Raw genomic sequence first — 17,040 nt, forward strand, 5'->3', positions numbered from 1 at the left:
ACCCCCCTCACTCTCCTCGCCGCACCCTCTCAATCCCGCTCCTGCTAGCCGCCTCCGCCCTCTCTCCCTCTCTACTCTCTCCCTCCCCACCGCCGCCTCCCCTCCCGTTCACCCTCTCTGCTTGCCTTCGTCGCCCCTCCCCGCCGGCGCTCCTCCTGCTCTACGCCACCGCCGCTGGCTCCCGCAGGATCCAGATCTGGCACGGCGCAGGGCTCGGAGGGAGAGGATGCGATCTTGGCGGATTCGCGACGGCCTAGCGGACCGGGAGACGCGCGGCGCCACCGCGCGGCCACTCGACGCGGCTGATTCCTGCTTCGATGCGCGGGCGGCGCTTGAGCGCGAGCTTTGCGTGGAGGGGCCATAGAGGAGCCCCCCTCTTCCTAGGCCAGAGGCGCGGTGGCGGCGCAGCAGCCGGGGGCCTCTGGGAGCACGGGCTGCGGCTCGGAGTCGCTGTGGCTGCACCTCGGGAGGACCAGGCGCCGGGCGGGATCCGGCACACCGGCGCCCTCGTGGAAGATGGAGGATGAGGGAGCCCCGGAGGAGGCTGGCGCCCCGTTTGCCACGGATCTCGGCGTCAGCCTCGGCCTCGGCGCGGCAGCTGGGCGCCAGCCTCTGGAAGATCCATGACGTCGCGCGGGAGCGCCGGGCCAGGCCGCGGGGCGGGAGTGGCATCGCTGCCGGTCGGGAGCACGGCGGCCGCATGGAATTCAACCAGGTGAGAATCTCCCATTCGCTCTTACTTATCGGAGTTGGATGGAATCGACACCAATTCCGTGGCTTGCTCGTTCCGCTCTTTCGGTGAACATGGAAACTCAATGAAATCCTGGGCTTGAGTGCTTACTAATCCATGATGAACAACCTCCATCGTCCATTTGTTTTTCTTCCTCCCATTTCCTAGCGTTCAATTATCCATCTAAACATATAACTATTTATTAATGTGTTGTTTGCTTGGTTCCTCTGCACATGGTTCTGTCAAACTGTCCGTTCCATGACTCGTAGGTTTTGGCCTCAGTTCATTGATTTTCTGGGTGGTACAAGCTTTGACTGCCCAGTGTAATTTTCTCTAGGTGGAAAGCAGTGTGGACCTTCTGTTGGTGTGATGCTACTACAACTTTGTTCCACCCTTCGCTTCAGAAAAATAATTGCATGCTGGAATTTAAAGCTAGCAAATTGGGAAGGACTGAGTGTGTCCTACTGATGTATGTACTAGGTGCAGGCAAAATCAAGGTCAGGGCCAGCGGCGAAATTAATAAATCCTTAGGTGAAACACTATTTGGATTTCAAGTCTCATCCTGCCATGTAAATGAGCTGAACCCCCTGACCATATTCTTGGCTGGTTCTGTCCCTAGGTAAAATAACTGCATTTATTTGTCAAATGAAACAAAGCGATTGGATAGTGTTATGGAAGTTTAAAGGGACTTTTAATCAAGCTGATGCTTGTGTCTTGAGTTATCCTGTCCCTTACTTTATTTGCAAGCAGATGTGCCTGTGATTTGTTGCGTGTTTATTTTAATTGTAGTTCGGAATAGTCCAGTTCGAGTGTGTATTGGTCAATGTTATCCTAAACGATAAACGGTAAACAGTTGGTCACCTACTGTTTAGCCCATTATTTGGGCAAAACGGGTGTTTAAACGGGAAAAACGGCCGTTTAAACGGTGAAAACAACCGATTAAACGAAAACGGTGTGCCACTGTGTAGCGTTTAAACGGTGTTTAAACGGGCTAAACGACCGTTTAGGCAAACAATTGTATTGGTGGACTACAGTTTCACTTTGTCTTAACCTGGCGATTAGCGCAGACATTTCTTTCAGTGGCATTTAAAGTCTGAAAGATGAAATTTGTGTTGTACCCTACCGCTCTTCCTTGATCTTCCAATCTTCTTGGGTTTGGGCTGGTATCTATGATTTTAGAATTAGTACTCATGTTAGCCATGGGGGGAAATTATAGCTGTGCGGCAACAGGGACAGTATGGGGCATGCCTTTTAAATCTAGGATAATTGGATAACTGCAATTTGCATGGGACATCCCTTTTTTTATCTGATCTTGATATCATGTATGAACCTTACCATGATCTGCTTGTCCTCTATGACTGTTGTACTAATTCCACTTCTCATCCTATGCCTAGAGATGTGTGACCGGTTGATTATGCTTGGAAACTCAGTGAGGGCTTATGTGTGACAGGTTCAGGGACCTCTATGATCCACATGATAAATCAAAATTACTGCACAGTGACCTGGTGTTGATTGATGAAGAGGTATTGATCATCCCTTGTCAATGTACGCACACCTAAGTTTTCATCTATTATTTTCCGCTGTGATTATATAGCTTGCTATGTTCATCTAAACTGCAAGATGGTTATGCCTATGGATGTCTGCTCCAGTTTACTTAGTGCTTTGTGATGCCTTCTGGCATCTTGTTTGCTTGTGGAAATACTTTGCTTCAGCAATGTGTAATCTGATCCTCCATGAACCAAACCAAAATTGTGAGCACATTGCTGGACCTCTCGCATTTATGGTTCTCAGTTGTCAAACCAATTCGAATTCCTTAATGTGGTAGTGAACCAAACATGGACCAATAAATGATTGATGATCAGCTTTCCTGTAATGTGTTGGAGGCCAGCTCCATAGACCGTGTCTGATTTAGCGTTGGGTCAATCAAATAGGCCAAGGAAATAGGATAACTCAGTTTGGTGCTGGGAATCAAATAGGGTCTACAGAGCATGCTTTGCACTAATCAAAGTTTTGTTGGATAGCTGACTTGAAGGACAAATATTCTACATGTTCAGGTTATAGCAGTGACAAGTGCTAATTTAGAATTCAGTTTGACTGTCATAATATTTCTAAATTCTGATGGCACGCTAGATTGTGCACTATGCTTATGGGAAGTATGTTGTGTTTCATAGACAGACTCAGTTTTGATTTCAATTTCAGTTTCTATTCATGGGCATATTCAGAGGTTTTATAATTTTGATGAATTTTGACATTTACAAAGTTGTAGAGGATCAAAAGACCTTCAATCCAGTAATATCTCAAAAACTTTGGCAGAATAGTTTAGTGATTATAGCCCTACATGGACCTGAACAGAGTAGGTAGCATTACAGCCTAAGATGATTGCTTGCCCATGATTAGCTTGCTTGTGAAAGCACAGCCATGTATTGACTAAACAACTTGGGAGCTGACTACATGTGATATCTTTCCATTGAACAAAATGAGATCGACAAGGCGTATAACCACATAAACTCGGCTGATCAAAGTGGCCAAGCTAGATAACTTAAACAAAATGTAGTAAGAAGACACAGAAACAATCAGGTGTTACTATTTTGTTGGTCTTTTTTAATTAGCAATCTGCCATCCGGTTTTTAGAAAGCATTCAAGTAACAAATCATCTGGAAGTTGTGTTACATCTACATGACACATGCTTGACATTAAATTACTATCCTTTTTCAGTTCAAGGATGCATGAGCAGTGAAGCTCATGTTGATTTTGTCTCTACCAGTTGTGGCCGGCTTTTGTGTAGCCTTCGTCTCCAGCAACAAAAGTCTGATGCATGGGACTGTGTAGCTATGACCTCCGCCTGCAAACTGTGTAGCATGGTGATTAGCTTTTGGTTTCAGTTAGTATTCAAAGCTAGGTTATTTGGTAGCTATGCATACTTGTTGCGTGTGGATTTATGGTGCTCGAATGTACTGTTATGTTGATGATTGAGATGTTGGGCAGATACCTGATTCAACTGCTGAACAGACACCTGATAGATATGATAGTGATGTGTTGTAATATTTATGATTCAAATACCAGATAGACACCTATGTTAACGTGTTGATGATGTGCTTGTTACCGGATGTGGTGGTTTCGTATTGAATTCATCTTTATACCATGCATGTAGTTTAATTCTTAGTTTTTATTACTTATGATTGCTTATATTTGATTATTCAAACAGTAGGGCGTGCATCACGTGCCGAATGTTCTAGTCAACCTTCAAGAATGCTTTGATATACTGCAGCTTGGCATGAGTGAAGTTGGTACTTGGTAGGATGCAAAACTGCAAAGAAGTACAATAGTTACTAAAAGGATATCAATTACGATACGGACCCAAAAAAAACTACAGGTCAAAACTTAGTTCGAATTATTTTGGTTTTAGGTTCGTGGTAAATTCGTTGTGAATTTAAAATCAAGTTCCAGTGGCCAGTTGAGGCCATGCTATTTTGGCAGCAGTGGCAATCAATTGCAAGTATTATTGTTTCTTTGTCGTGCTATGCCATTATTTTTCTCTTTTACTTAGTGCCGGCAGCATGGTTCACCGATAAGATATATAATTTGTACGAGATGGTGCAGTCAAGTTTCTTGGTTTTTAGTACACGTGGACTAATAAGCCCATGTGAAGTGTAAGCCTGAAACCTCACTCAGGCTTAGATACAGGGGCTAACAACCCCAGCCAGATGGATTCATCACGAGATGTATGATATTTCAAGGCATGAAGTAGAATGATGTGATATTTTCACCGATTTGCCAAACAAATATTTTTCACTAGTTACTCATCGCCTAGTTATATTTATGGAAAGCGCAAATTAAAGGAGCTACATCTTGAATGTGCCAAAGTAGAGGTCTAGTTAGGACAGCCACATAGGAAGAGGGACACAAGGTGGGGATGGCGAATTGCGCTTTGAAATGTGAGGCTTATGGCGCAAATCATATAGGATTGGTAGGCATGAGGAACTCGATTATATCAATGCTAGGTTGGTGTTCATGGTCATAGCAATATATGTGCTAAAAGAATGTTCTATGTATGGGGTTAGTGGTTCCCGGACGACCTCTCACATGAGTGAGATCGAGGTTGCTCGTAAAACAGGACAGAGAATGCGCTTCACTCTTCAGTGAGGTGGAATACGCTCGCCAATGAGATGGATCGATGTTGCTGTGGTACATAGGCAATGATCAGCACAGTCGGAAAAACTCAAGCTACAACCAGTGAACCAAACACACTAGCAATTCTCAATCCCAACCTTCGCTGAGCTCTCCTCTGCAGGATCAGAAAAAACATTGGCCAATTTGGTGACGATGTTTTCTTCCTCACTTCAGTTTCTGATTATTTGTGATAGATGCTTAACCCCTTGTCAGCGTGAACAGATTTGAAGTTATCAAGCAGTTTTTATGTATAATTGTATATGCTACAAGATTTTACTTTTCATATGTTGGACCGTGGGCATGAGCAGCTGCTAGCGTTTTAGTGCAACCAAGACTTCCCTAGAAGGTCAAAGAGCTTGCGTCGAGCTTCTATAGTTAGTCTGAGCCTTTGGTTTCTTAGCAGTAAACTAAGCACCTTGGTTGCCGCATGAAACTCGAACCGATTTGCTCAGCATCGGCGTTATTAGGGGTCATGGGAGTTGTTATAATCTAATTCCAGAGCAGATAAAGATTAACTACAATAGCGTAAGTAAAATTTGCAGGACTGTTCAGGGAAAAAACATTGTCCATCATCTCCACTCAATTTGCTTCTGTTTCCATTTCTAATGCATCAAGTAATTGTAATGAGTGTGCTCATGAACTTGCTCATACTAATTAGTTTGAGTTGGGATCCCCTCCCAAATTTTATAAACACTCTTGTGGTTCATGATCTCACTGAACTAATTTTGAAGTAACAAAAGTGCAAGTGTTGAGCTTGCAAAAAAAAATAAAGTAGTGAAGAACAATTGAACTTAATGTTAGTTAACGATTCCATTGCTCTGCCATCATCTAACAACTCGCGACAGGCACTGTCAGCAACGACACAATGATGCTCATCTATCACTAAACGGAGCCAAAAAGTTATGTGACCGTATGGATTGGTTTGTGACTACAAGCTCCTGCAGGCTGCAGCAGAGGTTGAGATTTCAAACCGCCGGTAGGACTTGGCAGGAGGAACCCAACTGTGAGATGTCAAATTGCCTATATGGAAGACATATCCGTATATGATTGGGAGGTTTCAAGAATCCAGTTCAATTACATTATACAACGCTCAGAACAATAAGAGTGTGCTCATTGTCTATACCAGATCCTACTTCAGTTCAGAGGTTCAGACATTCAAAGCAGATGCTTTCATCTAGTTTCAGTTGTGTACTTGTCAGCAATCTATATGTCAGCAATTTATGTATAGTATGAACAGGAATAGTTAACCCGCTTCCCAGATACTTCAATAATACTTTTCATATGTTGGTTGGGCACAACAGACTGCTAGCGATCTAACGCAAAGAGATAATCCCTAGATAATCAAACTGCTTCAGTGACATCCACGGCTCCACTGCAATGCTAACCACTAAACAATTTCCAACTCCAGTCAAGTAGAAACAAAAACATGAACTTGCTAGTTGAAACAAGAGCAATGCATAACTCATTTCAATGCACCACTGGCAGGACAAGAAACCATATGGACAAGCTAGCCTTTCAGGAATTCAGTACTGATAGAACTCCCCTTTGCAGCCAAAGATCTATTCAGGTATCTAGCTATCATGACAAAGAGGCTTCTTAACATTGGGCGTAGCAAAAGGGACATCACACCACTAACAGTGGGCATCAGTGCTCCAGGTGGAAAACACACTCAGTCAAACACTGCAGTTTGCTTGCGTCGAGTTTCTGGTTGGTCTGAGTCTTTGGTTTCTTGACAGTAAGCATCTTGGTTGATGCATCCAAACTCCAACCATTTCCCACTGCATCTGCAATGGGGGAATGGAACTTGTTATAATCTAATTTGATTATTTGAAGCATTTTAAGATCAATCGCACTAGCGCAGGTAAAACTCAGAAGACTATCTATATACTCCAACTAAAGAGGGCCGTCTGCCACAGTACTTCAAGCAGCTTTCACATTAGAAGCAATGAAGCATACAAAATGTTTCCCCACCACTACCAATCTGTGGTACCGATAAACCAAATAGTGCAAAGTGCTAACTAAATTTCTAATCAAACTGATGTCTACCCATAATAATTAAAAAAATGATGTGAAAAAAATAATGCACTAAACAACAACAACAACAACAACATAGCCTTTTTTCCCAAGCAAGTTGGGGTAGGCTAGAGATGAAACCCGAAAAAAATAATGCACTAAACAAATCAAGAAAAATGAAAATAATAGTTGGTCTGGTATTAAAATATAGTCTGAGTGAGATGGCATTTCATGTCAAATGATGAGAACTGAAAAGCTTTTTACATAATCATAATGAGAAACTTTCTGGATCATGGTAAACATGCTTCCTACATCATGGTAAATCAAGGTCACCAAATTGCATCAATTGACCCAACAGAAGATAAATCCCTGATGCATAACAAATATACTAGAGAAGTAGCCAGCCATGAAAAAATAAGATTAGAGCTACCACTTCAACATAAGTGAAGCGTATCAAATCAAGACAAATGAGATTTCCCACAAGAACGTTTATATTTGAAAAAAATAAATGATGCTTAGTGCACATAAGACTCAATAATACAATCAAGAGCTAATCATGTCAAAAAAAAAGATGCAGAAGGCAGAAGACACATAACACCTATGTCCCAAAATAAGTGCATTTCAGTCTATGCAACTGGAAAGAAATGCACTTATTTTAGGACAGATGTATTCATTTATTCTTATAGAGTGGATATAGCCTATATCATATAGGTAGAGGAAAATAATCATGTTATATAGCATATTAAATAGACATTGGTGTCAGAAGGATAGGGTTCTCAAGAGTTATAGGATCTCAAATAATGTCGTCCCATCATTAAATAAAATAATGCCATCCTCATCCCATGATTAAATATTTATGATGGAAAAAAAAACATGAATGGCAATCATTTCTTCAATGCGACCTTCACGAGCTGAGGAAGTGCATTCTAAACGCTACTAAGACAAAGATATTTGTTGTAAAGTGGAAAGAATTCAGCACATCCCAAAAGTGCAAAATTAAAATGGAAAAAAAAACATGAATGGCAATCATTTCTTCAATGCGACCTTCACGAGCTGAGGAAGTGCATTCTAAACGCTACTAAGACAAAGATATGTGTTGTAAAGTGGAAAGAATTCAGCACATCCCAAAAGTGCAAAATTAAAATAGATCCACTAGAGCTTAAAACAGAAAAAAAAAAGGCCACTGAGTATGTTAGAACAATCATACTTAGATTGAAAAAACAACAACTGGGTTTATTGAGAAACATACAATTGGTAGCATCCTCCTCACTCATCCCCATGAAGTGAGCCACATCAGGAACACTGATTGTGGAATACGCAGAGGTCAACAGTTGGAATATCCTCTTTCTGTAGCTTTCTGCATCAGAGCAAATGAAGATCCAGATATTCACCTTATAAAGTTACACAATCAATATAAAAACAAGCAAATGAAGATCAGAAGAAGAATGTCATTAATTTTTTGAACTTCACAGCTTATATTTAGTAAATTCTGCCTCATACTCACAATTAAGAAATACTCTTGCCATCTTAACAGCAGATATAGAAATAACAATCATAAGCTCCTCTCATGTAACAGTTAGCAATGAGCTACTGGTTTACTACATAGTATTGCCAAAGTGCATTCTGCACCAGCGTTTTTTCTGTCACCATAAAGCACAATGATATAATGTCTAATATTTTAGCAATCACGTTTCAACATTACAAGTAAGAAGGCAACTTTGCCATATCAACTTACCAAGACACAATAATATTCACATTGTACCTTGAAGAACAATTAATTTTAGCAGGATAATCAACCAGATAACACACAACCAAAACATTCACCTGAGAAACTTCTCCATCATCCTATCCAGTGAGGATATCTGATTCTCAGTGCAGCCCAATTATCTAGATAGATTTTCCGACCATTAATCCATGGCAACCGCATGGTCAACAGTCTCTCCCCATCCATGCACTAAACTACCAAATCTCTATACTACATTGCACAACAAGCACGGGAAAATTGCGTGCCACCCAAAACAGTAAAAACAAGCACTATACCTAGGAAGGCAGTGATGAAGTCAGCGAGGTCAGGGCCCCACTCGAACCCCTGCGCCGCTGTGTAGACGCCGGCATGGTCGCGGTTCCATAGACACTGAACGATCCTCCAGACAGCCACGAGTTCCGGCCGCGCGTCCTTCACCTCCTGCGGCAACGACTTCCAGTAGAACCTCGCGCTGTTCCTGCTCACGGCCAAACACACCACGGCATTGTCATTAACAAAAACCCATCCCCATACTCAGTAAAGGATGCGTGGAAAAACGAGGGCAAGGTGCAGCGAATCGCGTACAGGTCGTTGAGGTAGAGGTGGGCGAGGAGGTGGACGGCGTAGGGCCATTCGTCGGTGGTGGCTCCCCTGGACGCGGTCTGCGAGACGCATGGGGAATACCGTTTGGCGGAGCGCTAACCCTGACGCGGGTGTGGGGATGGGGGCGGGAGGGATGCGTGGAAGGTACCTGAAGGAGGAGATCATCGCAGAGGGGAGCGAGACCGGAGTAGGACTTGTCGGAGAGCGCGGCCTGGACGGCGGAGATATGCATCGGCGGCGAAGGTGGAGGGGATCGCCGGCGGTGAGGGAGGACCGGGGGAGGCACGGAGAGGGTTTTGTGGCCCGCTCGAAAGAGGATATGGGCCAGCCGGCCCAATCTAGATACATGGGTTTTTTATCTCTGCTCGTCCTCTTATTAATTTAATTACCCCTCAAAAAAATTTAATTATAAAGTAATCTTACCCCTCAAAAAAATTATAAAATAATCTCAAAAATATATAAAAAATAAGTGGAAAAATAATTGATCTGAACTTTGAAGGCATAAGAAAAAAATGAAACTGGTGCCTGCTATCAGCAGAATTTGTTAGGACTTCTGTATATTACGAGTTTCTTTAAAGACAAGTCGACAACTTTTAAACAAATAAAATTTTGTGGCTGCTTGGATAGAGGAGAATATATTTGAAATACCCAAAATTTTGAAGAATGATGCGGTCATCAATTTGGTGGGCTAGCATATAACCGTTAGATGTCATCTAGGAACTTACTTAACCCAAAGGATAAGAAAATTTCTAGATGATTGCACTCCATATTTAGATATTGTTACGTCATTCGCAACGAAAAATAGTTGATGACAGTTGGTCAGCATCTAGTGGCATTCCCAAGCAATTAGCGTTATAAAAAGCAGTAAAGAGCACAAAATATATCCTCTGATGCCTTTTGTTTTTACCAGTAAGAGAACAAAATGTATCCTGGACGGCACATACAAAAGTGTTTTGGCTATCTCCAGATCTAATATTATGCATGTGCTGTCGTAATCAGATCCATATTGCAGTAGTTGTATTCCTTTTGCGAAATATTATAGTAGTGTTAAGATTTATTGGCCCGAGCATGGGTCGACTCGTGCCATTCCTTTTGTGAAATATTATAGTAGTGTTAAGATTTATTGGCCCGAGCATGGGCCGACTCGTGCCAGATTTATTGGCCCGATAGGATTATTGGCAGGCCTCTGAGATTTCTGAAAATAATTCAGCATTTCAACCAGCCCGGCCCGAGCGTGGTCTCCTCCCCCAAACTCTCAATGCGCACCACACCTGGAGTTCAGTCCCCACTCCATCGCGCTCGCCTCTACTCCCGGGATTCAAAGGCCTGTCGCTCGCCTGCCGGCGGCCGCCGGCCGCTGTCGTCCCCGGCAGGGTCCCAAGCCCGCATAACACCACCTGGTGTGGCTGGGATCCGGGCACTAGAGAAATCTCCGCCCATACCTTGCCGGGAGCCGGTTGCAAGGTAAGCCTGCCTGCAGGCCTTCTGTATGTGCTGTGATGCTATGGGGAATATAGGATTGAAATTGGATCGTTGTATGTGCCCTGATGCTATGTGGAACAAGATACAAGAAGGATCGGTGTGTGTGCTATGTGATGGTGCTTTGTAATTGCATATTGTTTATGCCTCCAGATCTATTTTTTCAGTCGTCAGAGGAACCCCGTTGCATTTCTAGGAGACTAGGACATCTGTTGTATTCTCTTTGGCTATATGTTTACATAATGTCTCGGAAATTTGATGTCGCCTGTGGCATGATTACCTACCAATGTTAGCAGATGTTGCTATTGGTAGCATATTGTATTATTACCTTGGATGTGCAGTGGCGGATCTAGACTTTAAAAATTGGGTGTACATAACCTCTAATAATATTTTTTTGCACTTAACCATATTCTAAATAAAAATTATTATGGCTAATTTGAAACATATATTATTTTCCAAGGTAAAAATCATTATTTAAACATACATTCTACCCCTCTTTTTATGGTAGCTTCTCAAGATCAGATAATAAAGATTTCACAAGTCTTGTATATGAACATCTACTGCTTTATTTATAGCTTATGTTAGTTGTTATATAGCTAGCACATAAAATATCTATCTGTGTGATATTTTGCTCCACTATATGATTTGAAGTGTTTCAGGATATGTTTTCTAACACTGAGGTAGAATAAGATTTTTTTTTAGCTGGAACAATTTGTTATGATACTAGCAAATATACTTGTGCGTTGCTATGGGTGATACTGTGATACATTTATTAACCTTATTAATTTTCATCGCGACATAATTAAATTTCACAGGACAACATCTCGATCAAAATCCTTTCAAACAAAATTTTGACCTCTAGCACTTCTTAATAATTTCATACATGCCACCCGCTCCTTCCTCAAAAAATTTCCCTGTCATCCTTCACGATGCTGGTTATCGCGACCTTGACTTTAGCAACGATGAGGGTGCCCACCATATTAGCATGCATGCTTGTCCCGACAATGTGGTCTGATGAGCAAGCCGACCCTTCTTTTGCTCGCCAATTGTTCGCTCGCGATGTTTTTACCAAGTTTCTTGCGTGGTTACCTTGTGAAGGTCGTCTACGTGTTGGTGGCGCGCTCTACTTCATCCTCCTCATGTCCTTTCCCTTCATCTCTTAGCCTTTCCCTTCATCTCTTACTAATGATCTGTATATAAAGAAGATAAGGCAACATCGATTTCAAATCAGAGGTGACTACAATCTAGACGTTAACTCTGTGCACTTTCAATTCTGTATGTGATAAGAATTTTAATGACCAAAATTAAAATGAATTACGAAAATAGTCCGCTATTTAGAAATTAGTGGAGATATTATTTGAAATGTTAGGAGCCAGTATTTGATAAAATTGTATGATAAAGTTAATAAAATATGACTTCCTATACTCCATTTTAAAAAATATTCATTTTATTGCAAAGCACTATGCTAAAAAGATCAATGCTAACAAGATGCTCCAAATGGTGGATCATTCGTTGCCAACCTTTTCAATATTTTTGATATTATCAATCAAAATATCATTTGTTATAAGCACTAAAGCAGACAATTCGTATTATTATTTCTATTAGTCATATTTCTTAAGCCGCTGTCTAAAATTGAGTTGGAGAAGATACCCTAACTAATTTGTTAGATATATATTTTGTAGATATGAGACGTTTTCCTCTTCGGAATTTAGCTTATTAATATTTATATCGAATGCTATTTTCTCAATTTATTCGCTAAAGTTTCATATTGTGTGTACTTACGTAAGATTTGGATCAATAACCAACACTGAAAAGATTGGTCTAGTACAATAATAATTAGATGAGAACCCAATTTAATTGGTATAACATATTTATGTAGCTAGATAGGTCATTAGTAAAAGGTGATCAACTAATTTTATTATTTCATCTATTATATTAAAAAGAAAAGATATTAGTATAAAATAAAAGAGAAAGAGAGTTATTGAAATAAAAAGCATCACGACTAGCTGCTTTATACCTACTGAGTATTCACTGTTCACTCTTATTCTTAAATAGGGTTACCAGAAAAGCTCAAGATTCACGAGCTATTTATATTTGACTTGCTAAAATTCAATTCAACCTAGGCTATACTTAGAATCAAGCCAAGCTTGGACCTAACCTGGAGTTTGAGAGCTCCAATGGTCCGAGGTTGAGGTATTCAGTGAAACTCGAGTATTTCGGTTTGTGTGGTATATGCATGCATCCTGCTACCTTTATTAATTAAATTTACAACCATCAAAAATTAAAATAATATAGCTGTAGGCTGGAGCTATGCATTAGCTAGCGAGCTACTGTGTTGCACAAACTAAAATAGGTACAAAATAATACTCCCTATGTTCTATTTTCTATTTTGATAGTTCTATTTCATCTTAGTACAATGATCAAGAAGAAGAACTTTGATTATCATCTCATTAATCAAGATTCCTCATTTTCGATGTTATCTTAGACTTACACTAGTATTTTTTCAAGAAGAACAACACTTCCATTCTCTCGAAGAGAAACTCTCTCCTGATCTCCTCCCTTGCTCCAGATCTTCCTACTAGTGTAAGTATTGAGCTACCTACTAACTTGGATTTCGTTTGCAAGAACAAGAACAATATCCTATGCTGGGTCCGCCCCTGTGGATGTGTGTATGTGGAGATCTCGTGTATATGCCGTGTGATCCTGCATTGTGTTTCCAAACTAAGATCTTTCCATTTGTTTATAAAGTGCCTCTGCCTGTCTATGCAATATGTCAGTGAATACATGTCGTGATCCTCAAAAGCTTGAGGATCCCAAGAATTGAGAATATACAGTATAGTCTTTTTTTTTGTATCAGATAAGAATCTAGTTTTGCTTGAGAAGATATAATGTATTATCAAGCTTTTATCTCTCCAGCATCATAAAGTGTATTAAAGGTACTTAGACAGATGCATTGTTTTAAAGAATGAAATGGTAATTTAATTTTCCGGTTATATCCAAATTGAATCATTGGATCTGAACTTAGGAGGACCTTAGTGAAAGGAATTATGGTGTTTGACAAAAAGGCTGTAACAATGAAAAGATGCAGTTTGTTCAATTCAGAAAAGTTGATGCACTTTTTAACAGGTTTTGGATTTTGCTCTGCAGCTGATAAAAAAAAATCTTTTATCTCTACCCCACCTTTTCTGATGGCACAAGCAGCTATCTATAGCCTTTTCATCATTAACAAGTCTGGTGGCCTCATATACTACAAGGTATATTCCTGGTTTCCCTATCTCTTCTTTTATATCTGTAAATATGAAGAACCTGCACATTTCTCCAGGATTATGGTTCAGCTGGGAGGATGGACACCAATGACAGTCTTAGATTGGCAAGTCTCTGGCATTCAATGCATGCTATCTCCCAACAACTCTCCCCTATCCCTGGTTGTACTGGCATTGACCTCCTACAAGCCCATAACTTCGATCTTCACTGCTTCCAATCCCTCACAGGTATGCAAACTGCTATATAGTTGATAAATCGTATGGTTCTGAACTTGAAGTTTTTTTTTTGGCACTATGGGGTTCCACATATTGGATCCATTCAAGCTTTACTGTTGATAAACGTGCACAGATTTACTTTTTCTTGCTCTGCATGTCAAGAGAACTCATTATGTTGCATATTATGGTTGTGTGCCAGACCATCTGCTTTGTAGCCTTTGTATGTGCGGGAATACCTCCATTAACACTATTACTTTTCTGCTTAAGTCAGAGGACACTAGGTTACTGGGTAGAGTGTTCACTAGACAGAAGGTTTGTAGAATTGTAGCATGTGAGGTTACTTATCAGGCAGTATTGAGTGCATGAATGCTTATGGTAGAAAATTAAGATTTTGAAACCCATTATCACTTATCAGTTTGTTTGCTGAACTAATTTTGCTGTAACCATGGATAATTTCATTTGGACTATCCTGCAGCTGAATTGTACATTTGGCCATTTGGGTTAGACTGATTTATCTCTAGTGTAAGCTTGTGCTGTATCATTTATTATTTCTTTGAGGTGTGGTCTATGTAAGTAAGCTGCCCAAATTGGCCCGACTCAGATTATCATAATCTGCCTGTCCCCCCTATGGTGTCTTCAACCTCTGTGGGACCGAAACCGGCGACCAGAGGGGGGGTGAATGGGAGCCGATCAAAATTTCTTCCGAAATCGATCTGTCGGCCTATATCCCAAAATCACCGCAAGCCCTTGAACCTAGGATATGAGATAGTAGCTATGGACTAGCTATCTCCTAGTGAAAAGCCCTAAGTAGCTGCGCGGAAGCAAAAGAGCCAACACGATGCAAATCACAGAACTGAACTGTTGAGACCGGTCAGACCGGTCGGGCTGGAAATTCAAATTCCAGACCGGTCAGACCGGTTACTCAGACCGGTCAGACCGGTCGCTCCCAGACAGCCCGCCAACAAGGCTCCAAATGTCAAATCTTGAGTAAACGAAGTCCAAATTCGATGACACTTGGAGGAAAGCTTCGTAACTACCCCGTGAACATATCCCCAAAAGATCTCACCCAAAAGATTCACGGATCGAGAGAATTCGAGGAAAGATCAAAGAGGATTGGGGTTTTCTCAAGAACACAAAATCGCCAATTCGTGAGAACTCTCGATTCCAGTAGGTTTAGCACTTGGCTAGAAGGATTAGAATCGTCACAAAGAGTCCATCAAACTACGAATTCAAGGGTTGGTCTCCTCCAAACAAGAAACACACCAAAAGAGGAGAATTAAACCCAAAACGCAAGAGAAAAGGGGAGGACGAGATGCTCAGCACATACAAGTGAATCTCAAACAAATTTCATCCATTAATCTCAGAGGAATTCACCTATACAAAGGCTAGAGCCATCCGCCCATCATCCACCCTCTAGATTGAAGAGTATAGCTATAATCTAAACTCTCTTTGCGTTGGAGTCCTTGGCCCTAACCTAGAGTAGAGGCTGGGAGAAGGAAAAACGAAGAGAAAACAAAAGACTCAAGAGACTCACCCTCCCACGGGCTGGTGGGGGGTATTTATACTCGGCTGCTGCGGTCAGACCGGTCCAAGGGACCGGTCAGACCGGTCGGGTCTGCAGCCGCCCGCTGTACACCCTCGATCGATGGCGGAGCTTCTTTCTTCGACTCGAAGTCTTTGCTGCGATGCCGCCACGTCGGTGAAGTACCGGTCCGCGGTTTTGGAGGGTCCGCGAAACCCGGGTAGGTGGCCGGTTTTGAGAAAACCGCCAAAACATCACGCGCGGGAAGATTCCCGCCTCCACGCCGTGGCCCTAGACGCCGTTCCCGCCTCGGCCTTCTGACGGCCCTAGACGCCGCCCGACGCCCGTCACCTCCTCGCCCGCAGCGAGGCCCTAGACGCCGTCGACGCCCGTGCCTCCACGACTCGGCGTCTTCAACCGCCGTCCGCCTCCTTGGTTTTGTGGCGCAAACCAAGAAACCCGCCTTCCTTCGCCGCTTGCGCCCTCGATCCAGGAGTGGACGCCACAGCTGCCGCCCGGTCCGAGCTCCGGTCCCGGCTGCCCTTCACCGCCGTCCACCGCACGGTCCATCGGCCACAGCACCTCCACGGCAGCTCCCCGTCGATACTCGATGCCCGTGTACCTGCAATCCAAAGACCAAGCGCACGATCACACCGTACGGTTGACAATTCACTCATCACAAGCAGGATAGAGTACTCAACATTCCTCAACCTCTTGCATCTGATATTATCAGCCCCCTAGCTTTGCTCATATGCTATTGTTTGTTTGGCTAATTACTGTCGCATTTGACACCTGTCCTGTTAATAGTCTGCTCTGGTTGCTTCAGGGACAAAATTTTTTGTTGTATGCGAAACCGGCGCACAAAATATGGAGACTCTGCTGAAAGCGATATACGAGCTGTACACAGACTTTGTTCTGAAGAACCCATTCTATGAGATGGAGATGCCGATCCGGTGCGAGCTGTTTGATCTCAACCTAGCTCAGGTGATCCAGAAGGACCGTCTCGCCCTTCTGGGTCGGTGAAACTGAAACATGAAAACACTACCGTCCCAATAGTGTGATTGATAATTAATTCATTTCTCTAAGTTACTCTCAGCTATGCTCAGCTTGAATCGTACTTTATACTGGTGCAGAATCGATAACTTCACTATGGTGTTTGTGATTGCTGTAATACAGAGTTTTGCATACAAAAAATGCAACTACACATGTTTTGCCTGTGATGAACTTCGAGGCTTGAGATTGGTCGCATGGGCTGTATTGCAGTAATGTTCAGGTGCCATATGTACTGTGGATCGTCTAT

The 17,040-nt window shown here is 42.2% G+C and overlaps 3 protein-coding genes across 6 annotated transcripts; 2 read left to right on the forward strand and 1 right to left on the reverse strand.

Annotated features, from left to right (window-relative positions):
- LOC120640977 lies at positions 1 to 3,837 on the forward strand. 4 transcript variants are annotated; one of them, XR_005662071.1, is made up of 3 exons: positions 1 to 715; positions 2,181 to 2,253; positions 3,446 to 3,837. XR_005662071.1 is itself a non-coding variant. In XM_039916921.1 (3 exons), the coding sequence occupies exons 1-3, from the start codon at positions 624 to 626 to the stop codon at positions 3,694 to 3,696; spliced, it is 438 nt and encodes a 145-aa protein (XP_039772855.1). In that variant the 5' UTR covers positions 1 to 623; the 3' UTR covers positions 3,697 to 3,837. The 4 variants fall into 4 exon arrangements, 1 of the variants encoding a protein (XP_039772855.1); XM_039916921.1 differs by having other exon boundaries at positions 2,181 to 2,275; XR_005662072.1 differs by having other exon boundaries at positions 54 to 715; positions 1,068 to 2,253.
- A 2,306-nt stretch (positions 3,838 to 6,143) lies between these two features.
- LOC120640979 (COP9 signalosome complex subunit 8-like) lies at positions 6,144 to 9,584 on the reverse strand. Its single transcript, XM_039916922.1, has 5 exons — positions 9,409 to 9,584; positions 9,243 to 9,319; positions 8,954 to 9,135; positions 8,163 to 8,270; positions 6,144 to 6,684 (listed from the first exon to the last, which is right to left on the reverse strand). The coding sequence occupies exons 1-5, from the start codon at positions 9,490 to 9,492 to the stop codon at positions 6,545 to 6,547; spliced, it is 591 nt and encodes a 196-aa protein (XP_039772856.1). The 5' UTR covers positions 9,493 to 9,584; the 3' UTR covers positions 6,144 to 6,544.
- Positions 9,585 to 10,525: 941 nt separating this feature from the next.
- Positions 10,526 to 16,977, forward strand: LOC120640980 (trafficking protein particle complex subunit 4-like). The gene is made up of 4 exons (XM_039916923.1): positions 10,526 to 10,724; positions 13,887 to 13,993; positions 14,062 to 14,230; positions 16,567 to 16,977. The coding sequence occupies exons 2-4, from the start codon at positions 13,928 to 13,930 to the stop codon at positions 16,761 to 16,763; spliced, it is 432 nt and encodes a 143-aa protein (XP_039772857.1). The 5' UTR covers positions 10,526 to 10,724; positions 13,887 to 13,927; the 3' UTR covers positions 16,764 to 16,977.
- Positions 16,978 to 17,040: the final 63 nt, after the last annotated feature.

This window comes from Panicum virgatum, chromosome 7K (assembly GCF_016808335.1).
Source record: "Panicum virgatum strain AP13 chromosome 7K, P.virgatum_v5, whole genome shotgun sequence".
NCBI classification, from domain to species: Eukaryota; Viridiplantae; Streptophyta; class Magnoliopsida; order Poales; family Poaceae; genus Panicum; species Panicum virgatum.

Coding starts and splice junctions, on each gene's coding strand:
- LOC120640977 (XM_039916921.1), top strand. CDS start 624: ATGACGTCGCGCGGGAGCGCCGGGCCAGGCCGCGGGGCGGGAGTGGCA. Junction 716..2,180: donor GCCGCATGGAATTCAACCAG/GTGAGAATCTCC, acceptor TATGTGTGACAG/GTTCAGGGACCTCTATGATC. Junction 2,276..3,445: donor ATTGATCATCCCTTGTCAAT/GTACGCACACCT, acceptor ATCCTTTTTCAG/TTCAAGGATGCATGAGCAGT.
- LOC120640979 (XM_039916922.1), bottom strand. CDS start 9,492: ATGCATATCTCCGCCGTCCAGGCCGCGCTCTCCGACAAGTCCTACTCC. Junction 9,320..9,408: donor GCGATGATCTCCTCCTTCAG/GTACCTTCCACG, acceptor TGCGTCTCGCAG/ACCGCGTCCAGGGGAGCCAC. Junction 9,136..9,242: donor CACCTCTACCTCAACGACCT/GTACGCGATTCG, acceptor GGCCGTGAGCAG/GAACAGCGCGAGGTTCTACT.
- LOC120640980 (XM_039916923.1), top strand. CDS start 13,928: ATGGCACAAGCAGCTATCTATAGCCTTTTCATCATTAACAAGTCTGGT. Junction 13,994..14,061: donor GTGGCCTCATATACTACAAG/GTATATTCCTGG, acceptor ACATTTCTCCAG/GATTATGGTTCAGCTGGGAG. Junction 14,231..16,566: donor CTGCTTCCAATCCCTCACAG/GTATGCAAACTG, acceptor TGGTTGCTTCAG/GGACAAAATTTTTTGTTGTA.